General features: G+C 54.8%; 4 protein-coding genes across 7 annotated transcripts; all 4 read right to left on the minus strand.

The window, feature by feature from the left end:
* Positions 1-1,473: 1,473 nt before the first annotated feature.
* On the minus strand, positions 1,474-4,563 carry HOXD8 (homeobox D8). 2 transcript variants are annotated; one of them, XM_075529446.1, is made up of 2 exons: positions 3,291-4,563; positions 1,474-2,886 (listed from the first exon to the last, which is right to left on the minus strand). In XM_075529446.1, exons 1-2 carry the CDS (start codon positions 3,841-3,843, stop codon positions 2,594-2,596), a joined length of 846 nt encoding a protein of 281 aa, XP_075385561.1. In that variant the 5' UTR covers positions 3,844-4,563; the 3' UTR covers positions 1,474-2,593. The 2 variants fall into 2 exon arrangements, with proteins under 2 accessions (XP_075385561.1, XP_075385560.1); XM_075529445.1 differs by having other exon boundaries at positions 1,474-2,889; positions 3,291-4,549.
* A 4,499-nt stretch (positions 4,564-9,062) lies between these two features.
* Positions 9,063-12,074, minus strand: HOXD9 (homeobox D9). The gene is made up of 2 exons (XM_075528897.1): positions 10,537-12,074; positions 9,063-10,188 (listed from the first exon to the last, which is right to left on the minus strand). Exons 1-2 carry the CDS (start codon positions 11,309-11,311, stop codon positions 9,947-9,949), a joined length of 1,017 nt encoding a protein of 338 aa, XP_075385012.1. The 5' UTR covers positions 11,312-12,074; the 3' UTR covers positions 9,063-9,946.
* HOXD11 (homeobox D11) lies at positions 10,050-27,155 on the minus strand. Of its 3 annotated transcripts, none has more exons than XR_012779349.1 (3): positions 25,842-27,155; positions 24,522-24,983; positions 10,050-10,188 (listed from the first exon to the last, which is right to left on the minus strand). XR_012779349.1 is itself a non-coding variant. In XM_075528898.1 (2 exons), exons 1-2 carry the CDS (start codon positions 26,614-26,616, stop codon positions 24,748-24,750), a joined length of 1,011 nt encoding a protein of 336 aa, XP_075385013.1. In that variant the 5' UTR covers positions 26,617-27,155; the 3' UTR covers positions 24,254-24,747. The 3 variants fall into 3 exon arrangements, 1 of the variants encoding a protein (XP_075385013.1); XR_012779348.1 differs by lacking the exon at positions 10,050-10,188 and adding an exon at positions 14,915-15,052; XM_075528898.1 differs by lacking the exon at positions 10,050-10,188 and having other exon boundaries at positions 24,254-24,983.
* Positions 14,570-17,358, minus strand: HOXD10 (homeobox D10). The gene is made up of 2 exons (XM_075528895.1): positions 16,372-17,358; positions 14,570-15,052 (listed from the first exon to the last, which is right to left on the minus strand). The coding sequence occupies exons 1-2, from the start codon at positions 17,324-17,326 to the stop codon at positions 14,775-14,777; spliced, it is 1,233 nt and encodes a 410-aa protein (XP_075385010.1). The 5' UTR covers positions 17,327-17,358; the 3' UTR covers positions 14,570-14,774.
* Positions 27,156-27,594: the final 439 nt, after the last annotated feature.

Consider the following 27,594-nt stretch of genomic DNA (forward strand, 5'->3'; position numbering starts at 1 on the left):
TTAGAATGGTGTCTGTGTGCCTGTCACCAGGACTGGCTGCAGGAAACACCCTAATGGGGGTGGGGTGTCTAGCCATGGTGAGAAACGCGGCCTGCTGCGACTGTGTGCACCTATGATGTTATTCCCCAAGTCCTCTTCATTGGGAGGCAGATGTAGGCCCTTTCCCAGCTACAAAAGGGAACATATATGCGTACATTTGTAACTGACATGTTCTGAACCTGTGCAACATATATACACATTTATATACATGTATATTATACATGTATAAATCCATACTCCTGAACAGATCATAGCTGTACCAGAGTATTTTCTACATGAACTAGGATTTGATGGTGGGCTGGGGCCAGAGGCTACAATACCTTGAGTGCAGAATCACTGGGAAATAAAGACTTTTAAACCTCCTCTTCCTCCCTTGATTTATGCACCCATCCACGTGTACCAGAAACCCCACTTTGCCAGTTCAGTCGGACCAAGAGCCAATTCCTTTAAAAGTAACATTTGGGGAGCATCCTTAAGTGGGGACATTTGTTAATAGAAAGGAGTCCCCTAAATCTAGGGCAGCTGAGAAGGCTGGTTTGTTCTGAAAGTGGGATGTGTGTACCAATCAGAGCAAGATTTCAGGCAGGGCGCTGAGCAAACGTTCCCAAATCCAGCATTTGCAGCTGTCTCCTCTTGTGCAAATGTTTAAGCCTCAGACCACCTGTGACTTAAAATTGCCTTTCCTGGCTCAGGTTGGTGAAAGTCACTGCCAGATTCTTTTATGGATGGAAAGCGAAGTGAGATGCTGCTGACTGGCCAGCCACCACCACCATTTCCTCCCCTGTAGGGATAGTCAAAGAGCCTGCCATCACCATAGGAGGCGACGCAGGCCCAGTAGGATAGGATTTTCTTTTCTTACTGGTCAATAAAAGCCTCTCTGGAAATAAAGATGCTCCTCTAAAAAAATCAACACAGCAAGTAAAAGCATGGAGTTCTGCACTGCTTACCTGATAAAGGTGTTTTCTCTGGGGGTGGTGGTGTGGAGAACTGTTAACTTGAATTCTTCCCTCTTCTCTTCCTCCCGACTTCACCCATAAGATAGCAGCTGCAGGAGCAGCTCTGAGTGGAAAATGGATATCTTGCTAATAACAGATCCCAAACCCCAGCATCAGCACAGCCTCAGAAGCAAAAGCTCTGGTGTAACCAGGATTCTGGGCTGTCCCCACTGGCCCTAGGATTTCAGCCTTTAGTGAAGTTCAAAGCTATTTTAGCAGTTCTTCACAGCAACTAGACATAATGGTAGCCTATGAGAACCCCCTCTCCATATGTGGCTTTGGAGGAGGGAAAAAGAGAACTGGGAATAGAGACAGGCGATTCAAGAATGTGTGTAGCCTTCACTTCGTTCTTATCTTCCTGAAAGCCCAGGGGACTGTTCATAATTTGGGGAACACGGGGTGGGGGGTAGGGGTTTGCGGTGCTCAAAGACACTGGCTCTAGAAAGAGATTGATTTCTTTATTAAGGAGCTAGGTATGTTCTGGAGCGGTTGTTTACACTCGACTTTTTCTGCCTTTGCTCTCAGGACTGGTTGCAAATTCATGAAGCCTTGGCTTTTCCTGGAGGATAGCAGAGGACGTACCAACCGACATCTGAGATGCCCACAGCTAGTTGGCTCAAATGGGCTCCAGACCAGAATGCAAGGAATACAAATAATTATGATACCTACTCACAGAGCTACAGATTTCAAGTGATTACAGAGCAGTTTAAAAGACAATTGAGAAATGAGATGCGTCCTGCAAGGGAAAAGTGTTACAATTGGCTTTTCAAGTATTCATTCATTCTAGATGATTTAGTTGCCATAATTGATATGGTCTAGACAATAATGATTAAATGTCAACTTAGATATTGTCCTGAAACTTTTGTCACAGCCCAACACATTTTCCCTGAAGCTTAAGGAAGCTGGAGAGCCAGGCTACACATTCCACTCTTCAGCTAACATGTGCTTTTCCCAATATTTGGCCCAGACGTTATCCCCGAGATATTATGTTTATAAAATGCTCAAATAAATCTTTCAGGGTAAACAAAAGGCAATCAAATTCTTAATTATAAAAGCAAAAAAGAAAAACCATAAATAATACATTTTCATCAAATAATATAAAGGAAATAGTCTGCAGGCATAATTAAAAATTAATAGACATCTCTTAATTCACTCACCATAAGGAAAATATTTTAAATGTTCAATTGCACTTGTTCGATTAATATCAAGCATCTTGTATTCAATTATTTAGTGCTAACAATTAGGAAGTTTACGTTGTTGAGGCAAATCACCAGCTCAGACATGAAAAACTACCATTATAAAAATATAGCTACATGGTCAGTATCAAATGATTCTTGCATAGGACAGCTCAGGGCTGCTTTTGTGCAGCACTAGACACTTTCCACCCCCCCCCCCCATCTTTTAACTCCCAAATCCCTCTCAAAGCACAAAAACCTCAAGAGCAGGGACATGAAGGTAGCTTGAGACACAGGTAAGGTCCTTTCTAACAAAGGAGAAGAACGGGATGTCCACCGCATGCGCTTTAGCTTTAACAGTCTGCAAAAACGTGACGGTGGTAGTTAATTTGTCCGGCCAGCGGCTCTGTCTTCCTCCGGTTCCTGAGCTTCCTTCTTGGTTTCCCCATCCTTTGCCTCCTGCCGGGAAACTGGAAATTTGTCCTTGTTGTTCTCCTTTTTCCATTTCATTCTTCTGTTCTGGAACCAGATTTTTACCTGCCTCTCAGTGAGGGCTAGGGCGTGAGACACCTCAATTCTTCTCTTCCTGGTCAGATAAGGGTTAAAAAGGAATTCTTTTTCCAGCTCTAGAGTTTGGAAACGACTGTACGTTTGTCTTCCTCTTCTTCTGCCAGGAGCTGCTGAATAAAACCAAAAAGGGGAAACAGACCGTCTTTAAAAAAACAAACACCAAACCAAACCTGAATGATGCCACCGCAGGTCGCTGAAGGTTTCTGGAAGGGGCCTGAACGGTGCCACACGAGGAGCTCGGTAGGTCTGACATACAGAGGGAGAGACAGAACGCAGGCAAGAGGAGTAGAGAGATTCACAAGTATTCGGTCCCCATCAGTTACACGTTTCTACTTTCCCCCCCAAAAGGTCAGTATTACTTTATGAATAAGCAATGCATAATACTGGGGCTACTCCAGAAGGAAAAGGACTGGGAGAGGGTGAGGAAAGGGGAGTTTTAAAGCTAGAACGTGAGATGAAAGCCGATTTCTCCCCCTCTTCCCGCTTAAAAAAAAAAAAATTGCATCCCAACCTTGTGCTCTCATCCAGGGGAACATTTGAGAAGGAGACGAGCTCTGATTTAAGTGGTCTGGGTCCTCGCCAATATTACCACTGGACGATTTACAGTCAGGATATTGTACCAGCTCGGCCTCTTGCTGGGTCGTAAAAATCGGCTGTCTCTGTAAGTTATCGTATCCGTAAAACTTCGCGGGCTCCCCGTGACAGGCAATCCCGCCGCAGGGGGGAGGCGGCGGCGGCGGCGGCGGGTGCGGAGGAGCGGGGGGGCCGGCCTGGTAGGCAGCGGCCGGGCTGCCCCCGCCGGGGTGGAAGTAGTCCTGGCCGGGGCCTGGCCCGGGGCCGCCCCTGCCCCCGCACCCGGGCGCCGCGGGCTGCGGGTGCGCGTGCGGGAAGCCGGCCGCGCTGTTGCCATAGAGCTGCAGGGCGGCGGCGGCGGCGGCGGCGGCGTGCAGCCCGCCGACCTCGGGCGCGAAGTGACAGTCGTAGTAAGTGGGATTGATGGCCTCGCCCGCCGCGGCCGCCGCCTTGTACTTGGAGTACAGCGGGTTCACGAAGTACGAGCTCATCGGGCCGGCGGCGGCGGCCCGGGCCCAGGGCCCGAGGCCCGGGCGGGCGGGCGGACGGGCGGGCGGGCGCTGGGCGCGGAGCTCACAGGGAGCTCCTGGCGCGGCCGCGCTGTCGCGGGGGCCTCTGGGGCGGCTGCTCCCGCTGCCCGGGCTGCTGGGCTACGTCGCTGCTGCCACCCGCGCGCGCGCGCTCGCGCGCCGCCTCAGAGGCCCGGCCGCCGCCGCGGGCGCTCGACTAGTGGGCGCCCATGCCCGCTCTGGCGCCCGCGGTCTCGGCCTCGCACCGCCTCCCGCGCGGCTCCCGGGCCTCGCCCAGCCCCCCGCCTGCCCGGCCTCTCCCGACGCAAGCCGGCTGGGCCGCAAGATAATCGCCGGCGCCCCGGGTGACCTGCCCCGCGGCTGCCTCCACAGTTTCCTCAGGCCCCGGGCGACCCGGAGCGCACCGGGAGAAGAAGGGGGGAAAAGTGCGCCCGGCCCACGGGGACAAGCTTTAGCTGCGCTCCACAAACCCCCGCGCTGGAGAGAAAAGGGAAAAAAAACAACCGCCGTCTGCCCGCTGCCACCTCTCACCTCGGCCCCCCCGCGCCCCCCTCCCACCGCTCCCGCTGCCGCCGCCGCCGCGGCTGCGACCCCGGTGCGCCACGGCGAGGCATTTTCGCACCCCGCCACTGTGCGGAGGGGCAGCGAGATGGGGCGAGATAACGCGCGGAGGGATCCCGTGCGGGGGCTGGTCGGTGCGCCCGACCGGACGCTTTACCCTGACCGGGAGATGCCTCCGCCGCCCTTAAAGGGGGCCCATAAAACCGCAGTGCCAAGGGCTCGCAGTGCGCCCGAGCCCGTGGGAATGCGGGCTGCGGCTGGCAGGGAGGGGCGCGGAGGACCTGCCGACGTGGGGCAGGCAGGGAGGCCACTTCCCGGAGGCTGCTAGGCAAATGAGCCCCTCCCCGCCCCCCCAAAGTAGCCCTGCCGAGATCAGCTGAGGCTTTTGTAGCCCTGGACGCAAGGCGCCGGGAACGTGGAGCGTAGACGGACCTTGCATTTGAGCTTGGGCCTTCCTAACTGGGTTGATTAAAGGCCAGCTGCGTGGCCCCAGATCCTGGGGTTATCAAAGCGAATCAAAGCCCTTCCTTTCCAGCCGAGCGGGTCTTGTGGAAATGAGATGTACATTTACCCTTGACGCGCTGCACGCCTGGCTGAGGCTCCCAGGTTAATTGATATTTAATGGAAATCATGCCCATGAATATAGTTTCCATCATTTCACCCTTGATAGACGTCAGCAGCAGGCGCAGGGTGGGGGGAGGCTAAAGAATGCCGGGGAGAGGTGTTAGCATTGCTGAAGAAGTAAATAGAAGAGCAGACGGAAATGTTCCTAGCTGGGCAGAAGGCAAGCTGGGGTGGGTGGCTTTTCCTGGGGCCCCACGCCGGGCTCTCCCGGCTCAGCCCCGGCGCAAGGCGGACCTGGACCGGCTGTGGCCCCGGGCGGACTGCGGGGGGCCAATGCCTGCCAGTACCCTCCCGGGTAGCGCTCGGATCGCGCTGGTTCCTAGCTGCTGTAGGCGGCGTCCATCTTCTAAGGATTCTAGTTTCATCTCCTTGAACTTGGTAAAATAACTGCCCAAGAGCGAGTGCGTGCTTAATTTGTAGTAATGACTTTTTTCTTGTTTCAAAAAGGAAGGAAGCGAAGGCTCAAGTCTTGTGACCTGACCGAGGATGAAGAGAAGCAGCCCGCTCCATGTGAGCAACTCGGTGTGAAATCGGAAAGCAGTTCCGATTCTCACCAAAGACACTAGGTGTTTTTTTACACCTTATCAGCTGTCTTCTCCGCTACACTTGACTAGCCCCCCTGCCCTCTTCCCCATTTTAATGTCCAATAAATGGGAATGTTCTCAGTTGTGTGCATTCTTCTTCCTCACCTGGCCTTTCGCGGGCTTTTTGGTAACCAAACCCCTATTTTTGCGGGATCATCGATGTTAGAGGCTCCAGGCCTATGGGCCTTGAAAAGACTTGGGAGAAGGTCCCTCCTAAGCGAAACTCCACCACTGCAGTTTTCCACACGCCAAGTGCAAATGTTTCAAAATCTCAGACAGCCTCCAAGGTGAAGCCAAGGATTGATGTCAACTACTGCTCACTCCTGGTGGGTTGGCTCAGACTGTGACCGCTATCCCCAAATCAGTCTGGCTGGGCGCGGAATACCAGATTTTGCAAATGAAGAATATAAGGTTGTGGTGAAAAAGCATAGCAAGATAAAATTTTCTGCTACTATTTTAATGGTTTTTACAGGAGAGATTGGAAGTAGGATCTGATCAAGGTAAACACAGTGCCAATGAATGTGCTACTGCTGCTAAAGCACAGGTTTCTTTTGAAAAACCATCTCATGTTAGTGGGAGTGGGACTTGTGGCGGTGGTGAGGGCAGCATTTTGCCCTCGCTGTGAGCCATCTCCAGGTAATGCTTCCTTTAAACCCTAGAACAAAGGAACCCATCCTGGCAGTTAAAGATTTGCACTTCAGTTGGGAACTATTCAAATTAAAAGATTGTTACTTTCAATGAAAACTTGGGTCTGTGGGGGGTGGTTTGCTGCACTGTGTGTGTTTGTGTGTGTGTGTGTGTGTACATGCTTTGGAATGGAGTAGGGAGTGGGAAACAGAAAATCAAACCTAGTTCGCAAGGCACCTTGTAGAAAGAATTACGATTTCTGGGGTGAGGGAAAAAGACATGAATGCTACAAAATTCATTACTACGTATTCCGACCTAATTTAGGCAACATTACCTCTTGGGATAAGACACTTAGCTTTTTTTTTAAGTTCAAAAGAAACTATTTTATTTATAATATGATTAGGAAGGGGCGCGATTAACTTCCTAAATACAGATATACACTTTTACTCGTTTCTATTTTGATAAAGAACATTAGCTTATTACATTTTCGTTTCGGCTGTAACATAAATGCAAATTTTTCTGAGATCCTGACTGAACCAAAATTTTATACCTAGAAAATACAGCTGGGTAATTTGACAATGCACATTGTTTATTTTCCTTTAAAGTCGTCTTAATTTGGGGATTAAAAATAAGATTGTAAATATTTTTAATCAAAGCCTTCCTCCTCTGCAACCCCAGCTTTATGAGATCAGAAAGTGGAGCAACAGCGCTCTCTAGTGGCCAAATGCCACCTCGAGACAACTGAGTAATGTCCCTCTTCATCGTTTTAAGCCAATTCCAATCTTGTTCTTCTGTTCAGAGCTTGGAAGGCTGGCACTAATAATGCATTATCCCTCTGAGTGTCAACAAGTCAAGCACAGCAAACGGGCTCCTGCGTGTCGAGGATATCCCCATTTGTACTCCCAAGAGCTTCTAACACTTCTTTTGCCAGACACTGTAGTTTGCTAGTCAGTAATCTCTCAACTGTACTATCAAAGCATAATTATATCTCTGGCTAGATTTAACAAAGACAAAAAAGCACAACATTCTAAATTTCAAAAGAGGCTTTTTAAAAAAAGATCCACGAATTTTAAAAACTAGTGAAATTATAGAAGTCAAAATCGTTTGGGGGTTTTAAGATCGTTTTGTTTTGTTTTTCTTTTAAAGCTGTCATTCTAAAGATAAGATAGTGAATATTTGTTGTTTTCACTGTTTCCAATGCTCCAAATGCATTTGTTTGGTCGATTTTAGAGGCAATGCCAGCCAAATTAGAATCTTACTGCAGTGGACCGCTGAGTGATCGGCTGTGGGCTTCCACCAGCGTGGCACTAAATTTGAATTTCTCTATGCAGCAAATGAAACCTAAATTTTATATTAAAATCACTGAATGAAATGAGTAAACACTCTGCTTGGATTTTTAAAAGCAAACACTGAATTTCATCCACTTGCAAGGTTAATCTTTTTTTTTCTCATTTTCCAAGATGTTTTCCTCCAGTTCGGACATAACACTTGTATTTTCGATAAGCAAAAGTAGATAAAATTGTCAATGATATTTTTACTTTGAACTTTGGAAGAACGAACTAGATATTTGTGTGAGTGTGTACCTGGAGCATTTCACAGTTCCCCAACCATGACCATGCCCCTGGGGCTGCAAATCCCAAGACCACTAACTCCCCATCTCTCCAAAATAGGCCTGTTTTATTTTAAAAATCAGTTAGAGTTTAGGGTTTGTCAAAACATTATTAAAAGCCACCCTCCATGGCCTGCAATACCACTTTTAAAACCAGGAACCCCCAAGCCCTCCGTCCTACCCACCTCCTGTTGATTTCCTAGGTGCTCACACCTTGCAGGGACTCCCAAGCCCCTGGCTTCTTGGTCCAACGCAATCTTGTTTATATTTTATTGTCCAGATTTTAAGACCCAGTTTTGTCTGCATTTTTCCTTTCCTCCCACAAACACAAACATCAAAATGAGATGGTTTCAAAGCGAAGCGCCTGGCCTGTCGTAAACTCATTACCCCCAGACGTCTCGCCGGCTCGATGGCTTTATGACACCTTGGCTCTTCCTGTTTTCAAAGAGCCCTAGGTATCAGCCTGGCCTAAGGGGCGGGCGGGGGTGGGGGGCTAGTGGGGCTCGCAGCACCTTCGTCCGGATCTGGGCCTTGGCTTTCCCTCCCAGCCCCAGCCCCCACCTCAACTTTTGCTTCCAGGAGTCCCCTCTTTCATTAGGCTCCCCAAGATCTCTGCCACCTCCTCCCTCCTTCCGCCCACCCCTGGCAGCCTGGCGCCTTCGCTTCTCAGGGCCTCCAAAGGCTAGGCTCGCCCCAACTCTTGCTCACAATGACCTTCATTTTAGCCTCTGAATACAGCCCACAGAGGGTCGCTAATCACCCAGGAGCTGGGGGGGGGGGGGGGGAAGAGGGGGACGGTGAGGTGGGGTGGCTGGGGAGGAGAGCCTTGACCATTTTGATCCGCTGAGGTCACATTGGGGCGCCAGTGGGGAGGGGCAGCCCTCCAGAGCCCTGGGGAGCTGGGGGAGTTGTTGCGGACTGCAGAGACAGGCCTCTTGCTGTTGTGGAGGGGAAAGGGTGGGGAGATGGATGGCATGGGGCACAGTCCCACAGAGTCTCAGTCAAGAGCGTGCCTGGCTGCTGGGCCCACCAGCTACCTGGGCGCTGCAGACGAGGGGGCATTAGGCCCAGACCTGAGCTGGGGAGGCAATGGAACCTGCCTGTAGAGGAAAGGGGATGCTCAGGCCCCTGTTTTGCGGGGGGGGGGGGCGGGGGGGGGCGCTGAGCGCCAGGCAGGTCTGCCCACACAAAGGGGAGCGCTCTCGGGTGGAAGGGCCAGGGGATAGGCAGAGAAGTCCAGCGAGGGTGCTATTTTGCAGACAGACAGAGAAAGCAGGCACACACGGCGGCATGGCGTTCAGGGCCAGCGTCTGGGTTCCGTTTGATCAGGTGAGCATTTATTGGTAGGAATCCGTAACAACATTTACAACTGGTCTTGGGTCTGGAGCCGGAGGGCGGCCTCCTGCGGCGGCCCACGGGCCCACGTGAGCCAGGCCCTCAGGGAGATGCGGGGCTCCTCCAGTGCACAGGGAACCACCCCCACGACCCCGGCCCCAGTGTCCAGGCCTCCCCCACCCCAGGCCTGGGTCAAAGGCCCATGGGCTCCCTGAGGGAAGGGGGCTTTGTAACCGGTGGGCAAGCCGGCTGGGCCGCAGCCTGGGCAGGCAGCCTGGGTGCCACCCTGTCACCGGTTGCCTTCATTCTCCGCTCGCCTGGGCAGGACTGGGGACTAAACTACAGCACTTTTCAGAGACGGGGGGCCGGGGGTTGCCGCAGGCGAGGGCTCCCTAAGCCAGCCTGCACCCACAACGGATAATATTTCCTCAGGAACCACCGGGACAGGAAAGGGGTGAGGGGAGCCAGAATGAGCGAAACCCCAAAGCCTCTGGATTTCTCCCAACACGGAAGCGAGCAAACAGAGTCCCCCAAATACCTCACAGAGACCAACCACACAGTCACTTCTACCTAAAACAGGAGGGGGGCAGGAGGAAAAACAAAAACCCCAAGTACAGTCCGAATCGCTGGAGAGTTTCTGGAAACCAAGTCCCCGCAAAGCCAATCCGCCCCGGCCGGCCGCCGCCTGGGCGAAGCTGAGGAGCCGCCGGGCCTCGGCGCCGGCTCAGTCGCCTTTGGGACACTTCTCCTTGCTCATCTTTTTCATTTTCATCCTTCGGTTCTGGAACCAGATTTTGACCTGTCTCTCGGTGAGGCTCAGAATCCTGGCCACCTCGTAGCGCCGGTCCCGGGTGAGGTACATGTTGAACAGGAATTCCTTCTCCAGCTCCAGCGTCTGGTACTTGGTGTAGGGGCAGCGCTTTTTCCGGGTGGAGCGAGCGTGGATCCAGTTCGCTGCCGGGTTGTCTGCGGAGGAAGAGGGGGGTTTGGAGAAGGGGAGCGAGGGGCGGAGGGGCGGCAGGGAGAGACGACAGGGGGTGGGGGAGAGGTCGTTAAATTAATTTCACCGAGGATAGCCGCTTTTCACAACTTGGGGGGAATTATCATAAAAAGCCGCGCTGCCCGCGCTCTGTTTACCGCGCGCCCGCGCGCCCGGGGTAGGTGGTTATGGGGAGCGTTTTTATGGGTGCGTGCAGGAGCTGGGCTAGGGTAGGCGGCTCGACGTTTTTATAGGTTAGTAAAACTATCAGTTTTGCACATTGGAGCCTTACAGGTTTCAGCAATAAATCAGGGGGCAATTTCTTTTGCACTTACTTGGGTCAAGTTGCTGCTGCGGCGGCTGCGGCGGCGGCGGCGGCTGGTCCTCCTCCTTCAGCGGGCAGCCGGGGCTCGGGTGGTCGCTGCCCGCCGAGGGCTCCGCGGAGCCGCCCGCCCCGGGCCCGGGCCCGATCCCGATCCCCGCCCCGGAGCCCGCCGCCGCCGCCGCCTTGTCCCGCAGGAAGGAGTGGCACGGGAACTCGGGGCCGCCGCTCCCCTGGGACTCCCGGGCCGCGGCCGCGCACTCAGTCCGTTTGGAGGACGAGGACGAGGACGTGGAGGAGGCGGCGGCGGCCGGGGCCGCGGCGGCGGCGGCGGGGGCCGGGGCCGCTCCGCTCTCAGGCTTAATCCCATAGTGGCGCCCGGTGGCCGGGCCGCCTGCGCCGGGGCTGGAACCGGGGCCCGGCCCGCCGCCGCCCGCGCCCCCCGGGAAGCCGGGCAGCGGCTCCATCCAGGAGCGCACGTAGCGGCCGGGCTCGGTGGCCGCGGCCAGGCTCGGCGGGGGCACATACGGGTGGTAGAGGCCGCTCATCGCCGCCGCCGCCGGGGGCTGGGCGGGCACGGCCGACCACGAGGCGGAGAACACGGCCGATTTGGGGGCAAAACTACACGAGGCGAACTCGGCGCCGGGGGCCGGGCCGTCGGCCACACCTGCGGGCCTGCCCTGCGCGCCGGGCCCCGGCGGCCCGAAGCGCGCGGCGAACACCTCGTCGCCCTCATGGCCTATGAGCGAGTCCACGTAGTAGTTGCTGAGGGTGCCACTGGAGGACATTTTGAGGCGCCGCGCGCTCGCACCCAAGGTTACACTGCCCGCCGCCGCGCCGCTCCCCGCCGGCGCCCGAGCCGCCGACTAGTTCGCGGGCTGCCGCTCCCACCATTGGTCGCGCGGCCCACGTGATCATATTTACCAATACCGGAGTCAATCAGGCCGCTAAACCGGGGGCTGCAAGGGTTTTTTTTTTAATCATCATCAACAGAAGCGTTGCAATTAGAGCTCCCGGCCCGGGCTGGTGCGCCTGGCCCGGCCCGGCCCGGCCCGCCGGGTGGCGCCCGGGACAGTAGGCCCGGCACGGCCGGAGGAGGCGGTAGGGACTGTTGGGTGGCTGCCTCTGGCCGCCCTCGGTGCTGCCGGCTCGCACCCCCAGCTGCCTGGCTCCGAGCGCCGCCGGGCCAGGCGCGTGCGTGCCTGGCGCCCGAGTCGGAGCTTCTGCCGGAGCCGGAGCTTGAGCCGGAGTCCCGCCGGCCGCCGAGCATGCCCGGCCCGGTGGTTGGAGGCCGGCCTGGCTGCGGGCGGGCGGGGCGCGGCCTCCTCAGTCCCGCGGCAAGGGGGGGGGGAAGGGGCTTCTCCCCTAGATTCTCTCTCTAGCCGACCCCCACCCTCCTGCACTCCCACTCCCTCGCTCACAGCTTGTCGCGTTGTTTAAAACAGGTGGAAGACCTCTGTAATGATATTATGCCTTTCAATAAAAATTTTATGAGGTGTATTTGATTATAGATTAATGTGTCCCTAATAAAACGGACGGATGGAGCAGCTCAGAGGGTCCCCTCCCCCTGCCTCACTTACACAGGCACGAGGCCGCACACACCCCGACGTGAGGCTGCTCTGGGGCGGCTGCTACCCAGGCAGGGTCTTCCATCTGCTCTCCCAGAGAGCCAGGCCTGAGAGTCGGCCCCCCAAGGTGCTCCTGTCCGCCATGGCCAGGAAGACCCTGGAAGAGAAAGGGCCACCGGGCAGAGCTCGGCCAGCCCTGCCTCTCCCTCTGTCTCCCAGGCAGGCAGAGTGGCTTTGCACCCTTCACACTGAGGGCCTTCCAAGTGGATTCCAGGGGTGTCTGCAAAACCCCTGCAGAATGTCTTGGTGCGGGTTGACTCCGAATTCTTCGTCCGTGTGCACGTGCGTGTATGTCTCCAGAGCCTGGGCAGCAGCCTTGAAGCTGAAGGAAATGATGCCCATGGTCACTCCCAAATCCATGGTACAAAGGCTCAGAGGAAGCCGCTGGGAGCCAGGACAAAAGCAGGACCCAGGCGCTAGGGCAGAGAGCTCTTCTTCACTCTACAAGTTGCCTGCCCCCCTCCCCCCCCCTCAGAGGGCTCCTCCAGCCCCAGAAAGAAAGGGGGGAAATGGTTACTTATGGCCTGATTGATGGCCTTCGCCCATGGCGTTCTGGTTTTGTCCCAAAGGGGTTGCCTTGGCCTGGAAAGCACAGGGTCCTTCAGCGACACAGCCCCCTGTCAACAATCAGTGGCTCGCTCCCAAATCCCGGGAGAAACAAGCCCAGTTAGAACTCTCTTCATTCCTTGGCTGCCAACGGAGACCCCAAGTTCCAGAGAATGCCCACCTACCCACCCACCACCCCTTCCAAAATTCACCAAGGTTCGGGTTTTCAAGAGGGAACTTAAAACTTGGAATAAATTGATGTCCCAATACTTTCTGTGGAAAAAGCTCTAACATTTGATTTTCAATAAAGAAAAAAATATGTTAAGGAGTTTTTTGTGAGACTACCTGAATTTCTGCCAGGAGGAGAATATTTAGAACCACAGCAGGACCTGGGGCAACAAATTTAGTGGACCCACTCTCCCCAAGCAACACCCCCCTTCCTCTTCTCCCTGCTGGAGCTGACCAGGCTCCTGTCTGGGGCTGGGACCCTGCAACAGCCCCTCAAAGCTGGCCCGCTTCCCCAGCTGTGGAGGTGGACAGGCCATTGGACTTCAGGGAGAGAAGTCATGTTCATTTGCAAAGTGTCTTTCAGCTACCCTTCCTTTGGTCCTCCCCTTGCCTCCCAAATACCCTGGCTCCAAGCATTAAACTAGATCTTCCCATTTCTTCCTTTCCATTGCTTTTGTTTTTCACGTGGGCCACTCAAAGGTAATGGTGGAACAATATAAAGTCCTTCCACAGGGAAAACAAGGCAGAGTGGGATGGGAACTCACCCATGGGGCTGCTGCAGCCTTGGGGCTTGGCTCTCCAGGGTTCCACTGGGGGTAGAAATGAGGGGAAGGGGAGAGGGGGGTCTGAGGGGAGGCGAAGCTCAACTGCTGCTTGTCCCTGTGCTTGCAATGGAGGCCTGGCTGCTTCCAGGTGGGCAAGGCTGGGTGCAGCCCAAGCCCTGATAGTGACAGGCCACCGCTCTCTGGGATCTCCGTGAAAGCATGAAAAGGACCAGACAAAACCAAAAGGGAGGAGGCCCCTTTGCAAAAAAGAGAAGGGAAAATAGAACAGAGCTTGGGGTCTCCATAGCCACTGAAAGTCCGATTCTGTGTCTAACTTTGAGGAGTGAGAATGGGAGAGGAAGGCTTCCTTTCCTCCCCAGTGATGAAAACAGCTCATGGGTATCTCTCCCACCCCCACCCCTGCATTGCCCAACACACCCTAGCCTGCCTCCAGCGCCCCGACCCCACAGTCCGTCGCCTGCCCCTCCAACTTCCACCACTGCTCTAAACAGCAGTGGGACTGAAGATCATCTCTGTCCCCAAGTGTTTTCCATGTCCCCTAACATATTTCCATTCCAGAAAGCAGAGGGAGCGCAGAACTCGTCATTTCCAGAGTTTATTGCATTGAACATGCAACCAGAACATGCACAGAAAGGACAGCTTGTTGTTGCACTTCTACTTCTACGAACCACACCACAGACGCACCGCAAGGGAAAGACTGCCAGGCATTAGGTCATCAATATTCCATCTCACCAAAGACAATTGCTAAGTTCATTTGTGAAAAAGATACATTCTAATGTGCTTTTTTAGACCCCCGCCCCCCAAAGTTTGTGGGTTTTCTTAAGCTTTTATATAGAGAGATAAGATGTAGTTTTTAAAGTACTGGATGGATTCAAAACGCCATGAGATCATGGATTAGCCAAACACACAGATCTTTTGCATCAGGAAAAAGTCACATTGTTGGGTGGATGGATGGATAGATGGGTGGGTGCCACTACAGTTGCAATAAGTTAACCCCAAATGAAAGTTTGCAGTAATAGTTACCCTGCGTTACGAGGGGGAAAATAATAAATTACACGTGCTAGGTTTGTTTTAATATATATATATATATATATATATATATATATATACTCATAGGGATTACAGATCACTTGCAGCACGAATGACCCCAAAGTCACATTCTAGCAGGAAAAAAATTCAAAACAAAGAGCAATGGAGATTTTGTTCTGCCTTCCTAGTCCTCCTGCTCTCGTCCTGGGAACGCTGTGCTCCCTCCTGGATCCCGACCTCAGCCCGGGCGGGACCTAAGAGAAGGTGAGGTTGGCGGTCAGTTCTCGGATCCGGTTCTCTCGGCTCATCTTCTTGAGTTTCATTCGGCGGTTTTGAAACCAAATCTTGACCTGCCTGTCGGTGAGGTTAACGCTCTTACTGATCTCTAGGCGGCGCTCACGGGTGAGGTACATATTGAACAAGAACTCTTTTTCTAATTCCAGCGTTTGGTGCTTAGTGTAAGGGCACCTCTTCTTTCTGCCACTCTTTGCAGTGAGCCAATTGCTGGTTGGAGTATCAGACTTGATTTCCTCTAACAAAATTAAAGGGAGAAGAAGAAAACAAATCAAGAAAAAAATATATATATATTTTCTCTCTCTCAATCTGTTCAAATGTAGCCTTGGGCATGACCCTGCAGGCCAACAGGCCACTTTGGGAAATACTGATATTAAACATTACTCATGAGAGCTGGACCCTGGAAGGGATTTTTAATTGACCAGGTTAGAGCGCATTGCCCTAAGGGACACAATGGAAGCATACTCTTGCTCTCAGCATGCAGGTTTCTCTCCCTCTCAACTGACGGACTTGCACAAAATATCAGTACAACAGTAAACTTCCCCAAATCTCCCAAGCAACATTCCAACTGGTCTGGTCCTAGAAAGGGTCAGGGTGGGCACAGCCACGGCCAAGGCAAGCCTGCGGAGCCATTTCTGCCTCAGGTCTCTCTGGCCACTGCTCCTCCCTCAGCTCTCGCCCACAGTCTGCTTTCAGCTCCACAAGATAACGCGGATGCTAGCTCACCTTGGCGTGCTGTGCTCTCCCTGCTGCCTGCATTCTTGTGTCCTCTCAGACCCTCAGAAAAACCTTCGCCTCCAGAAACACAGCCCCCACTGGGGCCCACCTCTGGGAAGTGAGTTACAGGCTCAAAGCAGGCTTCTTTCTCCAAAAACCAAAGCGTTCTGCTCTGTCCCTAGCCCTGTCCCAAGGCTGGCCTTGCGGGTGGCCAGTGCAGGTCCCACTATCCGCTTCCTTGCGGTTGCCCCTTGGCCGATGGATTGCAAAGCCTACCACACTTCCCCCAGACAAAGCCAAGGTTACCCAGCCCGGCCCGTCTGGCACCCCGGCCCAAGCACGGACTTGCCCCAGTCAGCTCGAGCCCCTCGCTGCCGCCTCTAACCCCCGGCAACAAGCTCGCAGGACACGGGCTGCACCCATGTGGCCGCGGCACGGAGCCCTGGACCGCCGCCGGCCGACCAGCCCTGCGCTCCAGGCACCGCCAGGGCTGCCAAGCTGAGCGGGAGAAAGGGGGCTCTGGGCCGAGCTCTTTTGCGCTCTTTTGTTGCCTTTCAGGTCTAGCTCAGGAAAAGAACTAAAATTCCGGCCAGCCCTCCCTCTCCGTCCCGGCGCCATCCGCGAGGGGCCAGGACTGGCGGGGCGGGCCGTGGCCGTGGGGGGAAAAGCGGGACCCTCTCCGTGAGGGCGGGGATCACCCACTCTAAGGCGGCCAAGCAGCACCTGCCGAGTTGGGCGCCCGCCTGGCTGCCTGGGCCCCCAGCCGCAGCGCTCCCTCTCGGCCGGTTCCCCGGTTGCGCGCCCTGGCCCTGCCGGGGCGGCAATTCTGCCCATACCGACCTTTGCTTTCCTTCTCCTGCACTTCGGGGCTGGACACGGAGACCTCGGCCAGGCAGCTCCTTTCCTCGGCCAAGCCGCCCTTGGCCTCGGGACTCTCCACCTGGGAGACTTTGGCAGGCTCCGGGCCGCCGGCGGGCTCGTTCATCTTCTTCTCCATCTGCAGCTGGGCCGCCGAGAGCTGCGGCTTGGCCGCGCCGCGAGGGTTGAGCTGGAGCATGACAGTGGAGCTGCCTTCGGGGCTATTATTGTACTCTTGGGTTTTCCCGGTGGCGTAGGTCTGACTCAGTCTAAAATATCCAGGGACGGGAACCTCGGGGTTCTCAACGGGACAGGACTCGGGGACCAGCCTCTGGTACGAAGGGACCTCGGCAGAAATGAGTTTGTTGCGCTTATCGGAATACATGCAGCAATTGGATTCTTCCTTAATGTTGGTGGTGAAGGAGCAAGTGGGCACTTGCTGCGTAACAGGTTGCTCTACGCGACAAGATCTGTTCGGGTCTGTCCAACTGTCTACTTGAGGTATATAAGGATGCACATTCATACCCATATTTTGGTGGTTCACTTCTCTTTTGGCCAGAGATGGGAGCAGTCCACAGGTTTGCATTCCATAGGTCCCCATGTCTGCGCTAGGTGGTGGCATGTACATGCTGGCGCTGCTCGAATAAAAACTGTCACTCCTGCAGGCACTGATCAAGGAATCTACTAAAAAAGTATTAGCAGCAGGAGAGCTGTTGGGAAAGGACATTTTGGGGAGGAATTTGAAGAAGAGAGATTGTGTCCTTTGTACGCTGACATCTCTAGGAAAACATTCCCCGTGTAATTGTGGATGCCTCTGTCGACCACATGACAACCAAGCCAATGAGATTTGAAAATGGCCTTGAGCCGCAGCCTCCTCGCGGGTCACGTGCTCTGGAGCCCGGCCGGCCGGCCGCGTAAGCACGGACAACAGCGACATCTACTATGCGCCGGCGATAGTGCGCGCGGAAAACAACCGACCCAGGGCTCGCCGCCCGCCCGCCCGCCCGCCCGTCCTCCCGCCGCCTCCCCGGGCTCGCGCGGCCCTCCAGCCCCACTCGCGGCCTCCGCCCCGTCTCCCCGCTCGGCCGGCGGAAGGAGAGGCTCGTCTGAGGGGCCTCGGAGAGGCCACGCACGGGAAGCGAAGCCGGAGGGCCATGGCGCCAGCCCACTGCAGCAAAGCATTCCCCCCCCTCCCCGCACACACGCAGGCAGAGCGCCACCGGAGAGGGCCGGGGCCAGGCTGGCAGGGTGGGGGCGAAGGCTGGTGGCTTTAGGCCCGGGCAATCGGGGAAGGTGAGTCCACTTCGCGGGTGCCCTGATACATCCCACCCCAGGGATGCAAAGGAAAGAACCCCTGGCGCAAAGACGGGAGGTGTGGGGTGCGAAGTGTCCTGGGTACTGGCAGGGAGAAGGGCCGGGAGGGCCGAGAGATCACCAAGCTGGTCGATCCCGGCGTCCAGAGGAGCAGCCTTGCCTGCCCTGCGTTGTCCTCTCACTCGCTCGCCTGACTTCAGCCACAAGCGCCCCGGCTGGGTCCCCAACCCTGATCTCTTGGAGGAAAGGCGCCCCGACCTCCGCGGACCCCCGGAGCCTTCAGCCAGGGGACTACCCTTCACCGTTGGCTCACTTTTCCTGAAAGCGTCCCAGCTGCTCTCAGCAGGACAACAAACCAAGGTTTTCCCTCCCACACAGATAACAGAGAGCAGGAAGGAAGGTCTGGAGGAGAAAAAAGGCATTTCAAAGGGAAAAAATGGGTAAAACACGCCCTGGGAAGCCAGAAGTTTACTGCATACTGGCTGGCCCGGGCTGGTCTGAGAGAGGCAGAGGTGTCACTGGGTTCTTCTGCAAAGAAAAATATGTTTTCCTTTTATGGATTTTGTAAAAGCATTGGTTTTTGACAAGTGCAAGGTACAAAAGGTTGTGGAATTTATTAATACATATTAAGAAGAATCAGGACGATCAATAAAATTCTCATCTACATTCTTGGGCTACTTGGTAATTTTCTTGCTTCTGAAGGTTTTTAAAGAGTTATACCCGCTGTTGCCACACACGGGAAGATATTTTATTAACAAATCAATCGAGACTTTGTAAAGGATAAGATTAATAGTTAAGATTTAGCATAATGGCATTCGCTTTATGAATTATTGAAAATTTTACTATTGATTTTCCCCCTTCGCGACTAACCAAGAAGGTCAATTTTTGTTTTAACACAAATCGTCAAATATTAAAAGCTATACTTTTTTGTCAGAAGTTGACTTTTATAGTTCTGGACGATTCCTAAGATGCTTTGACAAGCTTTGGCTGCCTCAGAGAGGAATGGGGAAGAAAGGCAGACTATCTGTGGGGGAGGAGAGGGTCCCAGTCCTCCGTTTCCTTTGGCAAGGGAAAGTTATATAAAGGGGATTTGGTCTGGGGTTGTGGTCGAGCTCATTAAAAAACCACCACCGCCGCCTCTCTGGAAACCAGGGGTTTTATGAGAAACTTCTCCAACAACTTCCTCCTTGGTTCTCCGGCTGCAGGCTGTGAGAGGCCCTTCGGAAGTCAGGCCTCCGGGCACCAGCAGGGCGCTTTCACCTTGATTCCCAGAGGCTGGCTCTGACAGAGGCCCACCAGAGCAACGAAGCCATGCTCCGGCCTGGCCACCCTGCTCCTTTGTGGCAGTCAGGAGCTGAGAGGACTGGGGACACTGACAGGGAACCGACTATCTGGCTAAGAAGGGTGTGCTCTTACTCTCCCCACACTCTTCTGGGCAAGGGCTGGCCTTGGATGACAGACCCCCGAGATTGAACTTGTGGGCCAGTCTGGTGTCCCCCACCAGCCCAGATCCTAGGAGGGGGGGAGCGCTTCTCATTAGAACCCCAGTATTCTCAGGGTGGAACAACCTTCATATAAACCTTTCCCAGCAAATCTTCTGACCCCCCTCCCAAAAAGGAATCTCTCTTGGTTTGATGGGGGTACATACTGGGCTCTATATTTCAGCCTTGGGACTGCTTTCCCTGTCCCCTCACAGAGTACTCACCCAAACAATAACCCCTTTTAAAAACTCCGCGGTGGCAATGAGACAGACCTTTTAAACCTTTCGGCAGCTGTTCAAATACAACATCATTGTCAGGTTAAAAGCCTGGCGCCTCGCCTCTCACTGCTGGGCTGCGGGATGCCAGGGAAGACCGGGTTTAAACATTACCTTGTGGTAGCGGCGGCTGCTTTTAAGCTGGGCTGGGGGTGAGGGAGTCATGGGGGGGGGCTAAAAAACAAAAACAAACAAACCAAACAACCACCCACAACTTTCTATTGTAGTCTGCTAAGGTCCTACCCAGAGCTAACAGCCACTGACCCACTGGTGACTGAAAATGCTTTGTCACAGCACGGAGATCAGATTGCGATCCAAAAGCAGGGTGCCCAGGCTTGGACAAAGTGCCCGCTGCCCGCGCGCTTGCTCTCCCTCGCTGGCTCACTGCGGCGGCTCCTGCTCAGCAGCCAAAACCCGAGACACGTTCTCATCTTTGCACTGCCAGGACAACTGCCTGCAACAAGGATGCCCAGATCTGCCTGACCCACGAGAAGCGAGGCTGTTCTATCGAATTTTATGCCCGTCCAATGCAATTTCTGAATCTTTATTTAAACATAAGGAAAACATCCAGGTTCAAAATAAAGGATCCCAAAGCAGAGCGGGTGGGTCTGCACAGCGCCAGAGCAGACAGACTCTGTCTTCCCAATTTGGGGACGTTTCCATGTCAACACGCGGTGGCCATAGTCCAAAGTCATGTCTATGTTAGATATGGTTTTTAAAGAGGTCTTCTGTACTCACAGGGGGCCTAAACCCCCATCTATGTCTCAGATATAATTTCAAGTCCAGTCTCACAAATGCAGTATTAAAAATTCTTTTCAAATGTCTGTCTTTAGACTATCCTTTCGAGGCCAAATTTTAAGAGATATTTTATTTTTATCATAAGAAAAATCCACCACCATCGAGATCATGGAAGAGAAAGATTGCTGGGGAGGTTGGAAACTTTGCCTGAGACCTTAAGGCTGAGAGGCAACAAATGGAAAGGCAGCGCCCTGTAGGTCTCTCCTTTGCTTCGGAGCATTGAAAGTCGCTGTTTCGATCATCTTTAGATCCGCTGGAGCAGTTATCATTAATAATAAATCAATATTGACCCATAAAGGAGATAAACACCCATCTTTGTACCAGGACTCCATTCTCCCCAGTGCAGTTTTTTCCAGGGAAAAATTTAAAGAATGACTTTCTCGAAATTAGCATTTGTGATCAAGCTGTGGCCGGCTGCCGCACTCTGGCCTTTGGGAAGGAGCAGTGCGGTAGTCCTGGCTGAACCAAACCTGGGGGCTCCTGAGGTCACCCTGAATGAGGACCCTACAGGGGTTGGGAGCTGGACTACTCTTTAGGGGTTGCTGGTGGGGGGAACACGTGAAAAGCCTTTAGGTGGCCCTTAGGGTCCCAGCGTGTGCCTCTCAGGCAGGGTGAAAAGCCAGGAAGGGGCAAATGCAGAGACTGACCAAGAAACCCCCCAAGCGCACGGAAGGGATTACGGAGGGCCAGACCAGGAGGGCTCCTCTTTCTGTCTCAGACACAAAAGACTCCGAATTTGGCCTTTCCTTCCCTCTTTAGGGTCTGCGACCCGGGCCCTCCGGACCGGTGGCTACCCTCGGCGCGGCCACCCCCGGCCCAGCTCCAGTCCCACGGCCTAAAGCAGAGGAACCGCGGGACCGCGGAAGAGCCAGGGTCCGCGGGCGGCCAAGGCCAAGGGGCCAAGCCGCCTGAGGAAGAGCTCAAGGACATTTGGGGGTGGGGGGTTGTTCTCGGGCCACAAAGCCTGAAGCATTTCACAATGGCTAAACTGGGCCTGTTGTCAGAAAGGCGGAAGCCGAAATGCCCGAGGGGAGCACCCAGGCCGCCAGCCGACCGGCCTCTCCCTAGGGGGCTCCGGGCATCCCAGCCCCCTCCCCTCCTCAGCTTGGCGGGGGGCGTTGGCCCTGGGCCTGGTCTGGAGCTAAGCTGGGGGCTGAGGGAGCAGTCACAATGAACTTCGAACTGGGGGGAGGGGAGAAACAGAGGCATCACACTCTCTCAGACCCCAAGCAGGGGACATGGGGCTTCGCCCAGGTGGATAGCCTTCCTGGAGGACATGGGCAGCAAGAAACCTGCCTCGGAAGGCCGCTACCAAACTCAAACTTCTCGATGGCCGCTGCCAAAAATCAACCCCCAACGCAGGAGAGCAGGCAGATCGGAAGAGCGACCAGGCTTTTGTGAACCACAAAACCCGTTCGCTTGCAATCTGCTCCCCTTTCTGCAGCCGTGGGGTGCAAACGCATCCCGCGACAGTCTGCTCTCTCCCGCGGCCGCGGCGCCCCCACCCACAACTCTGCACGCTCCCCCAGATCGCCACAGGCCCGCCTGGGCTCCCGCGAGCAGAATGAACCCCTTGGTGTTCAACGACGCGCCTAGATGTCCCTGAAACCACACTCAGCTAGGATGCCGGCGCCCTCACCTCGCTTGAACAAAAGCCTCCTAATCAAACCGGGGGCCAGAGATCTCGGAAGGCGACCGCGGCTTTGGGGAGGGGATTCCTAGACTCATATCCATCTCTAACTCAAATCCAGAAGAAAACCGATTTCTCCTGCTTTTCGTTAGCTCGCAATAGCCACGGCAAATTTAAAGTGCTTTCATTTCTCCTAAAAATATGTCCTTAACACTACCAGGTTAGTTTACTACAAGGTGTTCTTTTTGCAAAGGTTTTTTTTTTTTTTTTTTTTTTTTTTAAGGAAACAACGATTAGGAGATTTCCTATTTCAGGAATCGGGTCGTTCCCCTTTTTCTGTCTTTATACAACTTCCCACAGCTCCGGGCTGCTTAGGAGCAGCAAACAGCGCACACCTTAGCGGCCGCCTATTTCTAACGGACTGAGACCGCCTATTAGAATTCATTATTGCAAAGACAAGGTACCGCGGCCTCTGGGCGAAACGCAGCTTCTGGAACGTGAGTGCGCCCCCGCGTGGCTCTCTAAGGTCCTGCAAACGCGAAATTACAGCTCAAGGGTTCTGCCTGCCTTCAGTGTTGGACACTCGCTGACTACGTGTAGACGCAGTGGGGGGAAAAAAGATAGATGAGGAGAGAAAGAAATAAACCAGCTTTAAGATGCTGGAAGGATCATACTACAAGGGCACTGACATTTTAACGGACGCTCAGAATTCTAAACAAAAGAATCCCCTTCTGAGCAAATTATTCATTGTAGGCTTTGTTTCCATTTCGTCTTTTTCCAAAGGTTGAAAGTCGCTTTCAATATATATACAGTTCTCTTTTATATATCTATATCTATATACTCAAATGCATATTTCTCTATACACACAGATCATTTTGTTTCGTTCCATACCACAGATAGTGCAATAATTTCTTTGACAGGGTGACAAATTACTTTCACATATAAGGAAGGCTTAAGTTTTAACAGAACCCCCTTTTCCCAATGACTGTTTTCAAACCTATGATTCTTAATCAGAGCAAAAGGAAACCACTATCTCAGACTCCCCCCAAATACACCCAACGCATTTCTGAATGGTATTGAAAACATCGATGGAAAGCATTTAAATCTAATAGGTGATTTAAGAACAAGTGAATTGCTATTGGATTATACAAATATTTGAAGGGAAATTAAGGTTATTGATTCTGAAATTAGGAATTTGCTTAGATTTATGATGAGCCCCAATATGAGTCTGTGTGGTCATGAATGTGTGTGGGTCTGAATATGTGAGTATGTGTGTGTGAGTGGGTGGCAGCTGAAAATCACAGAAGAACCTTAAGGCGCCTAATTATTCAGAAAGGTTAAAGGTGATGACCTTGACATTTTGGAAGTTCAAAGGCATACACTTATGCACTTATGGTTTTTCCTTCTCCAAAAGACAAAAAAGGTTTTAGCATTTTTAAAATTTCATTCGGAAATGCATCATCTCCCGAAGAAGATGCGTGGGCCTCTGTTTATCTTATGGATTTTTTTTTTTACTTTGAGCTTATGAGAAGTTGAAGCGTCATCAGATCCACTTCATCCTTTTCAGAGAAAGAAAAGCCTTTCTCACTCCTCCAGTTTATTGCACACTGCGGAAATCTCTTTTGGGCCCACCAGAAGGTGTATAATATAACCCAATTAAGCTGTTTAGAACTTAGGCTTTTATGGTGTTGTCTAGACAGTTCAAGGTTTTGTAAACAGCCTGGCCTGGCCCCGCAAACAGAAAACATAGTCCAGCCTTTGCCACATTCTTTAACTTGAATCAATAAATGGGGTGAGAAGTGGGTCTGTGGCCCCTGGCCTTATTTCTGGGAGGGGGCTTCCCTTCCTGGGTCCAGGCCCAAATGACACCAGCAAAAGAATCAACCTGTCACCACCCACTTCCCCTTGACATCCACTTCCTTTCAGCTAACTTTTTTTTTTTTTTAAAGTAGGGCTCTCATGTTGATCGCCGCTTGTTTTAAGGACTCAGATTTGGATCTCTTTGACAGTCGTTAAGAGAGAATTTGGATGTTCTAACCAGGTGGAAAATGTGTTCCTTGCCTTTAGAAATCCCGAGTTCACTTAGACTGTGAATAGAATTTCTTCTTAGCTTCCTGAAGCAGCCTGGCTGGCTCTCACCATCAGTAGGACAGTCGCTGCTCAAGTGAATTTTTAAACCAGTGTAGCTTGGAAGGAGGGATTCCAACCGTCCCACCCCCCTCTAGATTAAAAACATTTCCCTCCTTTGGGCTTTTGTTTTGTTTGGGGCTGGGGAAAGAGGATTCTGGCTACTAGAATTTCCTAATTGGGCACTAAACTTTTTCAAAGAGGAAAATTCATACAGTGCATTGAAGTTGTAACCTCCATTTTACTAGAAACCATTTATTCACACAAAAAAGACAGTGGCTCATGCCTTGATATGACAGACCATAGGTACATTTCCCATAGTGTAAATAATCTGCATTCATCATCGAAGGAGGTGGCAGCTTCTCTAAACTCAGAACAAAACACCAGTGCCTTCCAGCCCCGCGGCCTAAGTCCTAGCATCCCATTGGCGTCCCAGTGAGGACTGGGAGGGGGAGGGGGAACAACAGCACATTGGCGGTAAAATTGTAAAGGGACGATTGCATTTACCATTTTCCCCATTTTAGGATCCGCTGGGCCAAGTCCCAGGCCTCGTCCGCAGGCTGCAGTTGGTCGCTGGGAGGTCCCGAGTTGACCGTGAGAAGGAGTCGGAACCGTGGCTTTCCAGTGAGAAGAGGCGTCAGTGAGAAGAGGACTTTGGGCCTGCGGAGGGCAGGCTGGTGGGGAGGAGAGTGGGGGTCGGTGAGTAGGGGTCGGGGGTCGCTTCCCGAAGCTCTCAAAATAAGGGGTTTCCAGTGAAATACTGCAGACGGTCTCTGTTCAGTTTCTTTTCTTTCATCCTGCGATTCTGGAACCAGATTTTGACTTGCCGGTCAGTGAGGTTGAGCATGCGGGACAGCTGCAGTCTTTTCTCTTTGTTTATGTACACGTTAAAGAAAAACTCCCGTTCCAGTTCGCGGATCTGATACTTGGTGTAGGGACAGCGCTTTTTCCGGGACCGCTGGGGGGCCACTGCAAGGCAAAGAGACCCAAGAGGTAAGGGAAACCGTTGCTTGGTCACCCTTGCCCGCCCGCCCGCTGGCCCAGGCCACCCCCAGCGAGTAGGGCCAGGCCCTGGCCCAGTGGGGACATTGCCTGCCGCCAATGAAAGGCCCAGCCTGCGTCGTCGTGGGGGATGATATATAGGCGCGCCCAGGGGAGAGTGCCGGCGTGGACAAGTATTCATGCCCAGACACACACACACACACACACACACACGCACGCACACGCACGCACGCGCGCGAGAGAGCGCGCTCTCTCTCTCTCACACACACACGCACACGCGCGCCCGGGCACACGCACGTGCACACAGCCAGCCTGGCACGGAGGTGAGGAAGGCTAGGGCGAGGCTGGCTGAGGAGGGAGCGGGGAGAGAGTGGGCCGAGCGCCCCAGCATCAGCAGGGCTCCAGCGGCGCGTCAGTCAGCCAGTGGTTTGGATAAAGTCCAGTCCCCCATCAAACTTCCCCCTCCCCTCCAGGGACGCCCGCGGTGCGGGTGTCCCGTTCCCCAACTGGCCAGAGACACCCCCGCCCCCTCCCTGTGGCGTAGGTTGTCAAGTGGCAGTCGGGACCTCCAGCGGGCCATGCCCTCCCCAAACTGGACACCAACTCTGGGCTGCGGTCACGGTCCCTCTCCACGTCTACCTTAAGCCCACCTAAATTGGTTTCCTATCGTAAACATGCTTTTACTACGGCCCGCGAAACCTTATAGGATGTATAAACCCCTTCGAACGCTTATAAAGTGGCACATAAAACGGCGCAAGCCGAGGGAGGCCCCCGCCGCCGCCCCCGCCCCCTCCCGCCTGGACCCCCAGCCCGCACGCCGCCTACCTGCGCTGCCGCTCTTCTCGGCCCCCGCCTCCCCCGGGGGACCCTCGCCGTCGCCGCCCTCCGCAGCCCCCTTGGGCTCCGGCCCCGGGGTCCTCTTGGCGCAGGGGCTGCTCCCGCCGCCGCCCGCCCCCGCCTTGGGGTCGCCCTTGTCGGTGGCGCCCTCGGGCTGCGGCGGCGCCGGCGGCGGCGGGGGCTGCGGGCCGGCGAACGGGGGCCCGGGCGCCGCCTCGTAGAACTGGTCGAAGCCCTGCGGCAGGATGCCGTTGCGGCCCACGGCGCTGTAGAAGTTGGAGGCGGCGCCCGCCGGGCCGTGCGGAGGCCCGGGCGCCGCGCACACCGGCTCGGGCGCCTTGAACAGCACGTCCGGCCGGCGGCCCGCGGGCGGGAGCAGCTCGCGCTGCATGGCCGCCTCTTCGGCCGCCGCCGCCGCCGCCGCGGCCGCCGCGGCCGCCGCGTAGTAGGGAGCGTAGCCCCCGGCGCCCCCGGCGCCGCCGCCGCCCGGGCCGCCCCCGCCGCCGCCGCCCCCCGCGCCGCCGCCGCTGGCGGCGCGGTAAGGCCACTTGGCGCGCTCCAGGCCGTAGTCGCGGAAGGCCACTTCGCGCACGGGCTGGACGTGGGTGGCCAGGTTGGACGAGTAGGGGAAAGTCATCTGGCAGGACGACGGCTGCGACAGGAAGGACGGCTTGCTGGCGAAGTCCGATGGGGCCACATAGTAGGCGCAGCCCGGCAGGTACATGCTGGCTGCGCTCGGGCTGCACTCGTCAAAGTCGTTCATGGCTGCGCGGCGTGCGCGCCCGCCAGCCCCGGGCCGCTCCCCGCGCCGCCAACCTGAGCCATCGATTGCACAAGAGGCTTGGGCCAGGATCAACTAAGCAAAAATCCCCACCGGGCGCTGACGTGCAATTCATCTTGATTGATTCTGGTGGTAATTATGTCACGTGACGCCATGGAGAGAAATGTCCTTATATCTATATCAGCGCTCGCCAACACGCCCTGGGACGGCTCCTGGCGCCAGGACCCGCGCGCGCTGGGGGCAGACCGGCCTCCCTCGACCGCCAGCTCTCCCCCAGCTCCTTCCGAGTGGGCTGCGCCGCAGGCCGGTCACCTGCGCACTGCCGGCGGCTGCCACCGCTGGGCGCATCTGCCACCGCCCGGCCGGGCCGCCCGCCCGCGCCCGCCCGCCTGCGCCGCTTAAGTACGCGGACCGAGGCCGGCGGGGAGGAGGAGGGAGGGGGAGGAAGGAGGAGGAAGGGGGAAGGGAGAGAAGCGGCGAACGGAGGGGGGAGCCCCAGGCCTGGGCGTAGGGGACTAGGTGTTAGGGTGTGAGGTTCCCACCCCCCCACACACACACCCCTTCCTGCAGCCGCCCCCACCCCCGAGACGCCGCCACCCTGCCAGCCAGCCCTCTAGCCCGCCCGCCAGCCCGCCCGCCGGGAGCTTGTTGCTTCTCCTCTAAGGGGTGTGATCGCCCGCGCAGGGAGCCCTGATTTACATATATCTCGGCCTGGCGCGTGGACCGAGTAGATACTTGGCTCTCTCCTCTCCTGACCCCAGATCCCCGAGAGCGGGCCTCGAAAATCCCACGCCCACCCCCTCCCAAGGACTCCTGGAGCTCGGGCCTCCTCCGAGCCCAGCCCGCCCTCTCATCGCCCACTGGGTTCCTTCTTTCCGCTCTCGACCCTTACCCTCTCTTTCATTCGGCACCCTTTAGTCTTCCGTCTTTTTCACTAGCCCCTGCCTCCTTATCTCTCTC

The sequence above is a fragment of the Tenrec ecaudatus genome, chromosome 13 (assembly GCF_050624435.1).
Source record: "Tenrec ecaudatus isolate mTenEca1 chromosome 13, mTenEca1.hap1, whole genome shotgun sequence".
NCBI lineage: Eukaryota > Metazoa > Chordata > Mammalia > Afrosoricida > Tenrecidae > Tenrec > Tenrec ecaudatus.